At 38.3% G+C, this 14196-nt stretch overlaps 1 protein-coding gene across 1 annotated transcript; it reads left to right on the top strand.

The window, feature by feature from the left end:
- Nucleotides 1–301: 301 nt before the first annotated feature.
- On the top strand, nucleotides 302–3194 carry PPDPFL (pancreatic progenitor cell differentiation and proliferation factor like). The gene is made up of 5 exons (XM_050891501.1): nucleotides 302–365; nucleotides 487–583; nucleotides 1003–1092; nucleotides 1184–1283; nucleotides 1709–3194. Exons 2-5 carry the CDS (start codon nucleotides 529–531, stop codon nucleotides 1719–1721), a joined length of 258 nt encoding a protein of 85 aa, XP_050747458.1. The 5' UTR covers nucleotides 302–365; nucleotides 487–528; the 3' UTR covers nucleotides 1722–3194.
- Nucleotides 3195–14196: the final 11002 nt, after the last annotated feature.

Here is a 14196-nt window from a genome sequence, read left to right as displayed (position 1 = left end):
CGCAGGGGAGAGAAGAACTAACGCAGCAGCTGTCAGTCCCCGCTTAACGCGCTCCAGAAAAGCGCTCAGAGATGACACCCGGGAAGCAGGACCGAGGGGACCAGGACGGGGACTCGGGGGGGCGGGGGGGGGGCCGCCGCGGGCTGTCCCGGGCCGGGCTGGGCGGGGGCTGGACGGCAGCGTGCCGGGGGGTGGCTCCGTCCCGTCCCGTCCCGTCCCGCCCCACCGCCCCCGGGGCGGGCCGCCCGCCGCCGCCGCCGCCGCCGCCCATATAGAGGCGGCCCGGGAGGTCGGCGACACTCGCTGCGGAGGGGAGCGCGGTTTCGTTCCTCCCTCCCGACGGCTGCTTTCCCTGGGCGACTGAGGTGAGCCGGGCGGGCAGGGACGGGACCGGGGGGCCGCTGCGGCGGTGCCGCCGGGGGCTGAGGCCGCTCTCCTTCGCCGGGCGCGGTTCCCCCCCCGTAAAGCGCGTCGTTCCCCTCGCAGGCTCCTCCCGGAGAGAGTCGGTTTCTCCGTCGCGCCGCTGCCATGGCCTCCGTACCCTCCGCCGGCTGCCTCCTGGCCAAGAACCAGTACTACAGAAGTGAGTGCCGGGACACTATAGTGCGAGTATAGTATTTAGCTGTATCGCAATGGAAAACATAGCAATTAGGTTGTTTTGAACTTGTACAGTCGAGAATAGAGGAGTCGTTTGTTTTGATAGCAATGTGTACGGGATCACAAGATTTGTCACTGATTTCAGTGAAAGTTATGCAAACAGATCACAGTACGCTTTGAAGTGAAGAGTAAGTAGACTGAAATCAACTTACATAAAAGTTTTTCTATAAACTGTAGTAGAATGATGTATATAATACAGAAGTTATACTTTGTAGCTAAGTAAACTTATCTTCTAGATTGTTTGTGCCAAGATAGCAGCAGGTCTGAAAAATTCTTGGCGTAGAAACAGTGTACTCTCTCCAAGTGTCTTTTTTCATTATGTGTATGTCTGTTTTCCATGAACAGCAAGACAGAATTCGGAATCCAGTGTTTCTTCCAGCTCCTCCTGCTGTTCAGATGCTGTGAACATTACAGATCAGGACAAAGCATTTCATGGTATTGTTCTCTTCTTTCAAACAGTCTTTCAGTTTTGCCTGTTTGTTATTCAGCCAGTGTCTAATGGCGTGGGCTTTTTCCCCTTTGGCAGGGTTACCTGAGTTAATCGATAAATGCTGGTGGATGAAAAGCTTTTTCCATAGTGAACCATCTCCACCAACTGTTGGCAGAAAAACACTATCAGCAAGCAGGTGAGTCCTGTTTTTACAATGGTGGGGAAAACTTAGTCATTCCATTTTCCTTTTGGTAAAAGTGTTACTAAACAAGTCGTATTCAGCTAAAACAATCTGGGGGGTGCAATGCTATTTTGATGACTTAAATGAAAGATACTGCAAGTGTACAGCTATAGAGGCTTCCCATGTTTTCACTTTAATAAATGAACTCATGGTACTTCACATTAAGCAGGTGCTAGTGACTATTACTGTTCTACATTTATAGTGATATTTATTTAATCCTCTACCTGTAGCACTTGCACACCCACTTATGCAGTTTACCCATTTTACTTTATGTTAAAAAGCTGATATGAATGCATTCAAAAATACTTAGGCAGATAAATATCTTTGAGGAAAATATAATGATAGTTCTACTCATAACCTTTTTATATATATTTCTGCAGTACCAAGAGTTGAATAGGACAGCATGCTGGCTTTACTGACTGAGATACTACGTACAGACTTGTTTTTCCAAGAGGCTTGGGATCTTCCTAATGTCTGGGTTCAGCTGCAAGAAGAAAACAAAACCTTTAGGAGAGTGGAAAAATGTATTTTCAAAATATGTCAGTAGCTTAAATGATATTGCTTAATGGACATGTCCATGGCCTACCTTGTTCATTACAGAGTTGCTATGATTTGAGATGTCTCTCTAATGGCAGTTACCAAGATTAAATATCCTGATGACTTATTTGGCTAGTTAGAGAAAAATGACGGTAAAAGTAAGATATTGTAGGTTTAGGAGAAGCATGTGTATTGAATTACTTTGCAATAGGTGATACTCTAAGTTTTACCTTGAAGATATCAGGTCTATAGGCAGTCACACTGATGTAAACAAGATTCAGATGTGTAGTCCAGAGTAGGACTGCTATATGGTACATGTTTCCTATCAAGTATTTATGTACCAGTTACAGGGATTAAGTTTACAAGAATGCTTATTAATAGCTTTGCTTTTAGAAAGCCCAATTACATGAAGAAACAGTAATTAGTTTGGTCTCTTTGTTCAAGCAGGGTGCATAGATCCCAACCTCAAATACACAGGTACAATTTCCATTCATATCTACGCATGTTGGTATTTGAGGACAGAATAGAAGAGGTGGACAAGAAACCAGTAATCCTAGTGGACACTGACATCTTCCAAGCAGAAGAGCAACCTTAATCAGAGTTGATACTCCTAGCTCTGTTTTAGGTTAGTCACCTGCTTTGCTGTACCTTAAAGAGCTACTTGTTCTCAAGTGACTAATCCTATCAATATTCACTGTTGTCTGTCAGCTTAGTTATGTGCTAGATCTGGCAAAGTGTTCAACTCAAAGTGATCACATTAATGTTATTAACCAAGTCTACCTTTGTCATGATTCATGCTCTTGAAAGATACTGTTAACATAGCTTCATTTGGTCTCCAGCATTGCAAGGCAGTACATAGGATTGTTTATTCTACTGGGTATGACTGAAATGAATCAGAGGTCATAGAAAATACAAGTATTTGGCTGGATGATATCATTTCTGTAAACTATCTATGCAACTTTTTGATGTACTGTCACTAAACCTACCTGACCTTTGTCCATCACTGGATGAACTAACAGTAGCAAACAACCTATAATGAAAAATGTTGGCTATATTAATTGTTGTCATGGTTATGCATAACTCCAAAGTATACCAAGTGGCTGCTTCAAGGAAGCTTACAGTTTTGGTGGAGACAATAAATGCATGGCATGTGACAACAGAAAAGAACACAATTCTGAAAACAGTTTCAGGATTCTTTAAATTGATCTGTTACATATCATACTTTACTACTATTGTGTAGCTTCATCTTTGTCCTTTCTCTAAGTGTACAGAATGAACTGTTCTATTTTTTATACTAAGATTTTTTTATTAATAAAGAATTAATCAGTATTTGTTCTGACTTATTTTTGGCCTCTAATAACAAACTGGTGTTCAGTGTTGCTTGTGGTACAGTTGGTGGGTGTTTTTTTGGCATGTGTGGGTTTATGTATGTGAAGTATTAGTAAAATTTAAAATTCCCACAGAAGTCTCTGCGTTGTGTGTGTCACATCCTTCCTTTAGTCAGTTTAAAGTCTGATGTGAGGTGAAAAAGGAACGGTGGAATGTAAGCTAGGAAAAAGACCCTAACACCTTTTTCTATAACATCATGTCGTAAAGGAAGGGAAAAAGACAGACCTTCTAGTTGCAAGAAGATGATTGTGTCTCTCTTCAAAGACGGTTGAAGCCAGAGAAGAAAGAAATGCTGTAGCCCTTACTGTACATGAGAAATACAGGATTCGGAAACACTGTGGAAAAGTACAGTGACAAGCTTCCATATTGCTTGCTGAGCTTAAGCTGCTTCTGTCTTTATATAGTCAGAAAGTGGGGTGCAGAACATGCTGAAAGAGCTGATAAGCTGTTAAGACCCACAAAAAACCCCACTTTTTTTTTTGTAGGGGGGAAGGCTGGAAGAACAAGAGGAGGGGGACTGCATATTGTTTGCATTCATCTGCTTAGGCTCTATGCACTACTTGTTTTTGTAATGGCATCATGGTGATGGAAAACTCTGTCCTGGAGAGGTGCCCTCATGCCATCCCCATCATCTTTTACTATGAAGAGCTCAGCATTGGAGCAGCACCACCGCCAACTCATAGTTATTTGTGCCTGTTCTTCAAAGTATAGTTACCCTGCAATGAATCAACTCTGTTAAATAACATCCAATGTTGCTATGATAAACTCCTGAGAGGATATGGGTAAAACAGATGTTAAAGTGCTTGCTGTCAGAGGGCTGCATTTTGTTACATCACGGTAATAAGGAAACATCAATTTAGGAAAATAATATGATTTTAATACCTCTCTGCGTAAGACAGGTACAGATGTTTTTCATGATCTTAACTAATCATGCATTATTTCTTCTTGAAAACAGACTCTTATTGTCACTTCTCAACTCTTCTGCAAAGGAAAAGCCAAGCAGGGTTCCGTCAGCCATTTCTACCAGGATTAATGTTGTTTGCAAAACATTTCTTGGATTATTGCACTTACAGCTGGTGACTGTGAAAATTTTGACCATGACCATGTTCGGTGTCCTGGCTGACTCTTCAGTGATGGAGGGATTCTGTCAGATTTCTTTTGTCATGCACTCTGTCATACGCCATTTTAAGCTGTTCTGGCAGTAGCAGATGTGAAATATACTGTACGTAATCACTGGAAGATAGGTCTTTGTAATAGAAAGAGGCTATCACTAACAGGGAAGAGAATCAGATCAGGATATTGGGAGGAAGTCAGGGGAAAAGCATCTTTTTTCCTTTTTTCCACTTCTTCTGTCTGTCTCAGAAACTGTGGAGAAAGAAATCACTGTTTCCCAACCCTATGCCAAAAGAGAAGATTCAGCTCCCGGTTACAATACTCAATGGTATGTTCAGAGACACTCTATTGACTTTTTCTCAAAAATAGAATTATAAAAGTACTTCTAGTCACGATGACAGGACATGATCTGGACAGAGATATAATATTTTTATTAGATCAACTCATAACAGGAAAAAAAAGGGCTTGTACACTCAAAAAGTTGTTGCTTTTCTTAGCTGTGTCAGCCACTACGTCTCCTTAAAACTTTGCCATCTTTGCCTTCGATAAAATTAATTTTCACTTATACCTGTAAAGCAGAACCCATAATCTCACTTTACTTGTTTAGTTGAGGTAGCAGTATCGGGTGCAAGATAAAACTGTTTTGTCAGTTTGTGAGGTGCACTGAGGTACAGCCTCTACCATAACAGAAGAGGACTGACAGGACTGGCTGGACGTCAGTCACCCTACTCGGATCATCTCCTGGACAGGCTGAGGCCAGGATGTCCAGGAGAAATGCATCAATACTGGGAATAACTTTTTAAAAAGACGTTATTCAGGTTTTGGTTGGTTTGGGATTTTTTTTTGCTGTTGCTCTTTTTGGAGCACTTGGATGGAGTGAAAAACCATCTCATCCTGACTTTGAAGTAGTCAGTGATGGAGAGTCCGTAAAACACCCTAGTAAAATTTTCAATGGTTGATCACACTCACCCTTAAAGACCTTCCCCATTGCTGCCAACTTGAATTTCCCTGTGAACAGCAGTTCAGGGGTTAGTCAGGAATGCACAACTCAAATAACAAGCAAAAAAGTTTTAAAGTGCTGATTCGACCTCCTCTTCAAGGATCTTGACAGTGATTTCTGAAGAGGATGTATCATTTTGTTTAATCTCCAGCTACATTGACTTCAAGAAGTATTTCAGCACAATAGGAGTGGATCAATAGGTGGAAGCAGCTGGAGATATGATTTTTGCTTCTGTGAGTCAAAGCTAAAAGCCAGGCTCTTGGAGTATGTTTCCCACTCTGTAGTTTACTTATTCCAGATTGGGTGAAGACGTAGAAACTTATTGTTAAGTAAGCCAAATGAGAAGGAAAAAGGTGATGGTGCAGTTTTGGTATGGCATAAAAATGTTGGCCAGTTTGAAATCTTGGACCCTAAACCACGTGCTGTAACTCATTCACTTGAAAATGGAATTTAATGAATAGATTCCTTAATATCTCAAATCATAATATGTTTAAAGAGTTCTCCCCATTGCAACTAACTACTTGTATGAAAGAACACATAAATTCAAATTTTTTAAAAATTTCATTTAAAAATAATTTTCAATCTTGTCTTTGATGACATGTATTGTGCAATTTTTTGTGTTTAATTCCATTGTCACATTATATAGAGAGTAGCTTCTTCATCTCAAAAAAAACCACTTTAAATTTTGAATGAAATTTTGGAGAGAATATATATAATATATATATATACGTTCTTGCAATAAACCTATTTTAGATATAATCTATCTTTCTAAGAATGTCTAAATTGCAAGTTTCACTGTCTCATAATAGTGCAGGAGTGAAAGGATAATACTAGGGGTAAAATACACAATGAAATAAGTTCCTTTGAATAGGTATTTTCCCATCATATTTTAACCAGGTTAATTTAATGCTGTCATGACTCCAGCTCAGACCCACGTACATTTAGGTTCAGGTGAAATCTAGAATTACTATTGAATCACACTGACAGGATGTGTTAGGGCTAGACAATTTCTCCATGGCAGTAGCAGACTGAGTGAAGTCTTGAATGTAAAAGGTAAGGTAAATGTACGTTGTATGTAGTAATCCCTTCACATTCTGTCACAATAAAATGCCTGCTTGCAAAATACACAATCAATTTGGGGAAAACCAGAACACTCCACCAAAAAACTCTCCTTGTTCTCATTCTGTGCTTTCCAGAAACATATTTTTCTAGGTGAAGCATTAGTTGCTTTGTGTTTCTTTCTAATTTCATTGCAAAAGAATGACAAGCTGAAATGCATTAAGCAAATAGATTGTTACTTTCACCACTTATTTTCCTGGTTGTCATAATTATTGTCCTACATGAATCTTATGCCATTATTGCTTAATGTATTTAGTGGGGGAGTTGTTTGTTCCTGTTTATCTGTCACCATACTGTGAATGTAACGGGAGCGTTATCTGGAGGGGGCAGCTTTGTGGTGTAAACACTTTTTAAACACCTACACGCCATTAAAAGAGAGCTCCAGTGACTAAGCGGGTCAGCTCAGACCTTGTGAGATAAACGTGCATAGACACTAACTCTCTCATGTAAGGACTGATTTTTATTCTGCATTTTTACAACATAGCACTGGACATTAATCTTGAAAGGCATCAACTGCTAGGCCTTATAATATTATATGAGGCCTTTATGACTAATTCTGAAAATGGATGTCCTTTCAGTTCTTTTTGGACATTAAAGCATCCACAGCGTTTATTATATATTTTAAAGGGAGACTTGCCAAGAGTAAGGACTATGATTTATTGGCCAAAACATTCCTTAACTGAGAACAGGCCTTTTTCTGTACAATATCAGTCAAATACTATATCCTCCATATATTTAACTTGCTCACGCTCATAGCATTTAGTTCAGCCCCCAAACAGGAAAGTCATTTGAGATTTATTTAAACTGAAGGCAATTCTTCTTCAATGTCACCTAATGCTGAAATCCACTGAGATCAAAAGTGCTTTTCATAATAAATAAATGTAAATTCATTGATGCTGGATTTGAAGTAAAAAGCCAAAAAGGTCACAAAGTGAACAGTTGTGATGATAGTCATTCACACCTACCTAAAATCCTAATTATATGTAGGGAACGCTATGGCTCAAAGAGTCACAGAGGTTAAGTTTATGTCAACGCTCATTCACTCTCTCTCCTCTCCCCTAGTTGCTCTCTGCACTAATTAAAAAAAAAACAAACCAACAGCAGCAAACACCCTTTTAGCATCTACACAGGAGTAATACAGAAATGAGACAGAAAGGGCAGCCGGGGCAAACAGCAGTCCCTTTAATCCTAGAATGGGTCAGCCTATCTCCAGGATATACATCTTTCCATCTCTGTTTAAAAAAAAAAAACAAAAACAAAAGTATTTTGCTGTGGCCAGGAAATAATCTAGACCATATTAGAAGCTTAGAAAGACCAGGCACTGGTACCATTTATATTGAGCCAACTCTCAAGTAAGGAAAATGGATTGAAAGAATCCACAGCCTCACTGTAAAACAGGGGGTAGGATTGCAGCACAATCTTTTACCTCAATAAAACCTTGACTTTTTGGCTGAAAAATAACATCCCTGAAATATGTTGACAGGATATGTTCCTGTGATGGCTAGTGGGAGTTTTGTTTAAGACTTCTTTTATGGGCTAGTCTTCTCAGAAATTGCTTCTCTTGTTCCCCCCCAGTTTTATGCACTTGTTACATTAAAGTGGATTAAGTCTTTATGGGGAACATGGTGATGGGCTACAGCCAAGCAAAACCTCCTTGAGATATACCCCAAGTGTGTATTTAATTCAAAATGTTGTGAATTTCAGGGCAAACATAATTTTTTAAAAATCTGTAGTATTTCAGTGAAAGAACAGAAAAAATGTATGTCAAAACATTTTGACTGACCATAACGACGATTACAAGGAGATGGAGTGTGAGGAATAAGCTGAATTTAACATTGACCTGCAATATCAGAGAGAGCAAGCATTTTACTAATTTCTGAGAAAGCAACACTAATTGTGGCAGTAAATTGCATGTGGGGACTTGATTCTCCCTTCCTTTCAATAAACAGCGCTAGCGGTGATGTCTCTACTTACACCAGAGCCATCAAATGGGCAGGCTGAGAGGAGGTAAGGAGGATGAATAAACCAGACTCTCACTGGCTGCTGCAGATTATCAGAAAGAAAATCTGCAGGCTCATCTGGGGTCTGGACCTAACATGACAAATTTCTTGTCACAGAACGAGTGGAGGGTGTCCACCATTTTACAGTAAAAGAGTCAGGCTTTTTTTTCTTTTTTTTTTTTTTTTTACCTGACAAACACTTTAGCTGTAGGGACTGCAGTCTCTAAGGAGCTGGAAATTCTTGGGCAAATGGATGCCGAGGGAGTGGTGGTGTTAGTTTTTAGCTCCTGAGAATTTCTCTCCAAAACCTAGCTACATTTATTATGATGATTTTTATAGGCATTTAGTTTAAAATAATGCAAATTCATTAACTGAAGTTACTTTTTATTTACATAATTTACAATATGAAGAATGACTATGCAGTTTATGGCAGAATATATGGAAGGACGTATTTTTTGTAGGATTTCAGCTACTTTGGTATCCATTTAGTAGATGAAAGGGATGCACTTTCAGCATGAACAAATAAAGAATATTTTTATGGTGTCTTTTCAGGACTGAAAAGATTGTTCAGCTGAAAGTAAATTTCAATTAATAAACCTCACTTCCATTTCCCTCATGTGGAGGAGTGACCTAGAAAGAGCACTGCTTATATTTGGCTGCTGAAATACTGTACTACAAATACAGGATGAGGAGTTCGTCTCACGTAGCTCCTTATTTCCAAGAAATCCAAGTACCTCTAGCATTATATAAGTCACCCCGGACACTAGAGGTGACGTTACTGTGCTGAGGCTTGCTTAGCACTGCTCTATAATTAGTTGGCAAGTCAATTCAACATTTATTTCAAGTGCATGAAGGAGAAGCAGATTCATGAATAGATAATAGAGAAGGCATACATTGTCTGAACGCATTAGTTTAAAAAAGTGTTCTTAAAATACTGTTTTATTGAAAGCGTGCATTTGAAGATCTTAGATTATTCCGTTTGCAAGTCAACACATTATGTGCATTACACTTGTATTAAAGTATTATGCCTCAGCTAAATAAAGGCCTCATCCCTGATGCTTCACTTTTATGAACCTCCTACAGTAATGTGCGTAAAGGCACATGGGAGAGGAGAGAAAGAATTCTTTGTACTTTCAGTGTTTATTGAACAGCACAGTTTTTGGGTCATCACAAAGAGTAGGCACAATTTGAGCAGTAAAAGCATAAGCAAAATCTCTCTTTTGAGAATGTTCTTTTGAGACTTACCAAGATTTCCTTTAGCGTTGTCCAATTAACCCTGCTTTCTGACACAGCATGAAATGAGGACACAGAGTTCTCAACTTGTGGGGCAGTGTGGGGCTGTTTCATGAGTTGTACATTAAAAAATCAACAGATTTCAACATGTACAGTCAGTGTTTAAAGATATGGAAAGCCAGAAACATTTGAGAGGGGAGAGACAGGAGCAGAGAAGGTAGAATATAAACCCTCTGACTTTAGCTTGCTTCTTCCTTCTGCAGTTTTCTGAAAATTCTGAAGTGACCATTTGTTATCAAATTGATTTTTTCCATGTTATAACTATTCTACTTTTGCCAGTCAAGACTCTGGCTGGACAGGAATGGGAATACTTAACATCAGTGATTTGTAACATATGGGGTCTAAAAGTCAGAATTAAAACCTAACAACAATAGGTACAAGCTTTTTCTTTCAATAACAGGTAAAATGTTATTGCAAAGCCTATATTAATATGAGGGTAAAGCAACAATGTTATATCTTACCAAATGCAAAAAATAATATTTCTGGAACTGATTTAGAAATTTTATACACATACATACTTTGTACTGCTCATTAAACAGCATAGTATGTATTTATTGAAGTACAGCCCCTTCCCCCAAAATTAGCATTACTATATTATTGCATGCAACACAATGTTTAGCATTTCCATAGAAACTCTTCCTTGCATACCCTAACTTTTTTGGCTGTGTAATCTTAAAACTGTATTAGCATCTTTTCTTTTCTTTCATATAAAATGGGTAATGCTGCATGTATTTCACAAAGCAATCTATTTCATTGCCTAGTTGTCTGTTTTCAGTCTCATATCAAACCACCAGAGTACCACTAATGATGCCTTTGCCTAATTAGTGGGGCCTCTACTAGAGTAAGTTTATAATCAAGGGCGCTATGTAATGGTGCTTGCATTTCTGCAGGGAAAATTGTTTCTGAATATACTGAATTCTTATAAAGCAGTTTTCTTTTTCCTAGCAGATTGCTTCATTTTTGTAAAAAGACGCACTTTCATGCACGTTTGTGTGTGTACATATAAACTCACATTTAGGAATGGTCATACATTGTATATTTTAAAATTGCTTTTATTGTTGCAATCTAACAGTAATAACATTAAAAATAGTAATTTTTATATTCATTATAATGCTTCTGCAAGCATTAAAATGTTATTTAATTAGAGCTGAGCTTCAGACTGAAATAAAACTTTACATTGTACAATTTTCCATGTGGTTTATCTTTTAGACACCATAGTTAATGACATAGTTTTGTTAACAGCTGCTACTAAGCCAGTTGAAAATATACAAAATATATTTTCTGTTTTACTGATCAGGTGATATATTAAAATAATTGTCCTCATTTACTGGGTGAAGTTTCCTGGCCTGTATTATGGAATATGTCCTCACAGACCCACTGGATTCAGAATCATGAATCTGAACTCAGTTTGGGCTGTTCTTCTACCAAAGGCATGTTGCTTTAGTTTTTAATGATTGATTAAGCAGACCTGTGTGTATATTATGTCATCCTCCTTTCATATCTATCTCAGATTCCCCCGTGGCTGAGGGATCCATCAACGAATTAAATGATCCCTCAGTAAATCAAGTAGAATGAGCAAGTCCAGAGATGTTCCCAATATTATGCATGACTCTCTGCTAAAACATGCACTGAACACTGTAGTAAAATTTGCAGTGCTACCTGCAGAAGTAGTAATGATCTTAAGTCATGGGTCATAATTTAGAAAAACTGGTATCTGTGTCAAAGTAACTAACATCAACTCTGCTGGCCCAAGTTGTTCTCTAGTTCTCTTATCTGATGGTAATAGCCTGTGTCTTACGTCACGATAAGCCTCAGTTATCAAAGCTTTGTCTTGTGCTTTGCTCAAGATTGAATCTTATTTCCACTAAAATAATGATTATGATCATAGTAACAACAGTAACAATAACAAAGCCCTCACCTCTAGCCTACTCGAAGAGGTTGGCCCTATAAAGAAGCGTATTTCAGGAAAGACAAGTTGTCTTGGTGCAATTATACATTAAAGCAGGTTTTAAACTTGAAATTTTCTGTGGCTTAAAGATACATTTATTCTTGAACATGTAATTTGCCCTTACATTTACCATGGACATGCCCTTCCTTCTCATACAGTTATCATATGTAGGACAATTCACCAAAAATGAAAATCAATGAGGTTGCAAAGGCACTGAACATTGCTAGAAGTCTTTTATAATGGGATTTTCTTTTATTGGTGGATCTAGGACTCAAAAGTTTCACCTGCTGGGTCTAAATACTATTCCATAGTGAGAAGAGGATCAACAGGTAAAACGACTAAGTAGAACAGCACTCCCTGGGATACACTATTCGGTATAGTGTGTTGATGTATATTTATTTTTAGTGGCATAATGTGTCATTACTCTTATCTTTTTATATATAGGCCTTATCCTTTTCCTTTTAGAATTAATGCAATGTGGAAGTGGGTATATTTGTTTATTGAGCCCTTGTAATTCCTTACATGGGTTTCTGAGTGTGTGTGCTTACAAATGCTGCAGGGATGACTAGTTTTTATGAAAATACATCACTGAGGCGCCAACATGCCAATTTCAAATACTGCAGGTGTTATAAATGGAAGTGAGAACAGTAGCTAATTTAAATAACTTCCCATTGCTAAGCCATCTCCCACTCTAAAAGGATTCTAAAGCATATTTTGCCCTGGAATAAATGATGTTGTTTGTTGTTTTTCTGTGAAGTTAAATTAAAAATTACTTCTTCAGCATAGACCAGAGGTGAGAAAAGTAGACATGTGGAATATTGGTATCGAAACAGGATTTTGGTGAACAAACAGACAAACAAACAAATGTCCTGTCAGTGGTTGATTATGGTCACTCATTCACATTCTTTACTATACACTAGGTACCAACAATGTGCTCAGAGCTGTGGAAAACGCGATTGCTGCCTACTCCTTAAAGCTAGGAGTCAAACAGCATAGGTACTAAGAAGGAAGGATGTTTGTGAAGTGCCTAGAGGAAAAAAAAAATTGGAATTATTTTGTTTTAATAACTGATTTCTGTATTGCTTCAGTGGAAAATGCCACATGACCTTTTAATGACTATAAGTGTTTTATAACCTTTTCGGAAGATGACACTTCTAATAATGTCATGCCCTCACTTCTCTTGATGAACTAAATAATGTGATTTTCAGACAGCCATCTAAATTTGTCCAGATGAGATGATACCTGTCCAATTTATTCAAGTTTCCAGTCAATATATAGTTTATATATCACAGTTTCTAATTGCCCTTTCACGGATCAAAATATATACACAAATATCTAATTGAGTCCGTATTTCCTAATTATTATGCACTCATGCTTGTACATGAGAGCAATTTGCATGCCAAACTTTTGAAATCCAGCCTGAAAGAGCATTGAACCCATGGTCCATGACATAAGAGTCCATGGCCCTTGACGTTGGTGGGGACAAGAAAAAAGAGATAAAAAAATTGGGAGAAAGGTATCTTTTCGTAGCGCCCCTATGTTAGGATTCAAACTGGTGTATGCCAGACTAACCTCAATTTGGTTCAACTCAAATGGTCTGCGATAATAAAGTGAGATTCTCTCAGTCAGGAAAACTGCAATAAATAGTTACTTCCTCCCTCGGCCCCCCCAAACCACCTTAATTCAGAGTCTCTGAGAAGAGGCATGAAAGTAGTGAGGCTAAATAAGCAATGTACCTGATGTCCATGGTTTTGGTCTGAGGCATTATCTCTCTATTTTTCAAGAACTTCTATGGTTTGTTTCCTGGGAGCTTCATGCCAACTTTGTATCAGGTTTTATGGCAGTTAATTTTTGCATCTACCACTTTCTTAAGCTATGTGAAGACCTGAGAGTGAAATCTAGTCTCACTGAAATCTCATCCAAGAGTCCATGAACAATTTTCCTCAGAGTTTAGGTGAGAACTCTTTATTTCAGGAATGCAAATCAAATGGCTTTTGAGACAACAAAGTCCTCTGCCTTTGATGGGAGATAATTTCTTCCCAGGTTTATTCAGCACAGTAACCACACATAGTTCCACAAAATTAACATGCAACCTCTGAGTTGTCTTTAAGAATTTAATAGTCAATTTTGAAAAAGTCACTAATTAAGGGATAAAATGAAAGTTGAACAACAATAAAAAAATCACACTTCTAAAAAATGTGAAGAATAAAACATTAGATTAGTCAAGGCACATCTGAAGGAGAAAGCTGTGATCATGAATTATTAGTACAAGAAAAGCAAAATGTTCACCTTTTAATAAAAAGTCAGTTCAGTGATGCTCACACACGATCACAAAGTGAATCCCGTATTTCTTAATTTTTGACATTTCCAAATCAGGTGCAACAGGCCTGAAACCTCTTTCAGCACAGAGGGATGTTTTGTTGGCATCATAATTTCTCCATCACTTTACTAAATCGTAATCCACATAGG

This window comes from Gymnogyps californianus, chromosome 2 (assembly GCF_018139145.2).
Source record: "Gymnogyps californianus isolate 813 chromosome 2, ASM1813914v2, whole genome shotgun sequence".
NCBI lineage: Eukaryota > Metazoa > Chordata > Aves > Accipitriformes > Cathartidae > Gymnogyps > Gymnogyps californianus.
This window is presented reverse-complemented; position numbering and strand designations above follow the sequence as displayed.

Bases quoted from the DNA above. Each gene is read 5' to 3' on its own strand.
- PPDPFL (XM_050891501.1), top strand. From the start codon at position 529: ATGGCCTCCGTACCCTCCGCCGGCTGCCTCCTGGCCAAGAACCAGTAC. The intron at 584-1,002 runs GTGAGTGCCGGG...TTCCATGAACAG, and splicing joins CAAGAACCAGTACTACAGAA to CAAGACAGAATTCGGAATCC. The intron at 1,093-1,183 runs GTATTGTTCTCT...CCCCTTTGGCAG, and splicing joins TCAGGACAAAGCATTTCATG to GGTTACCTGAGTTAATCGAT.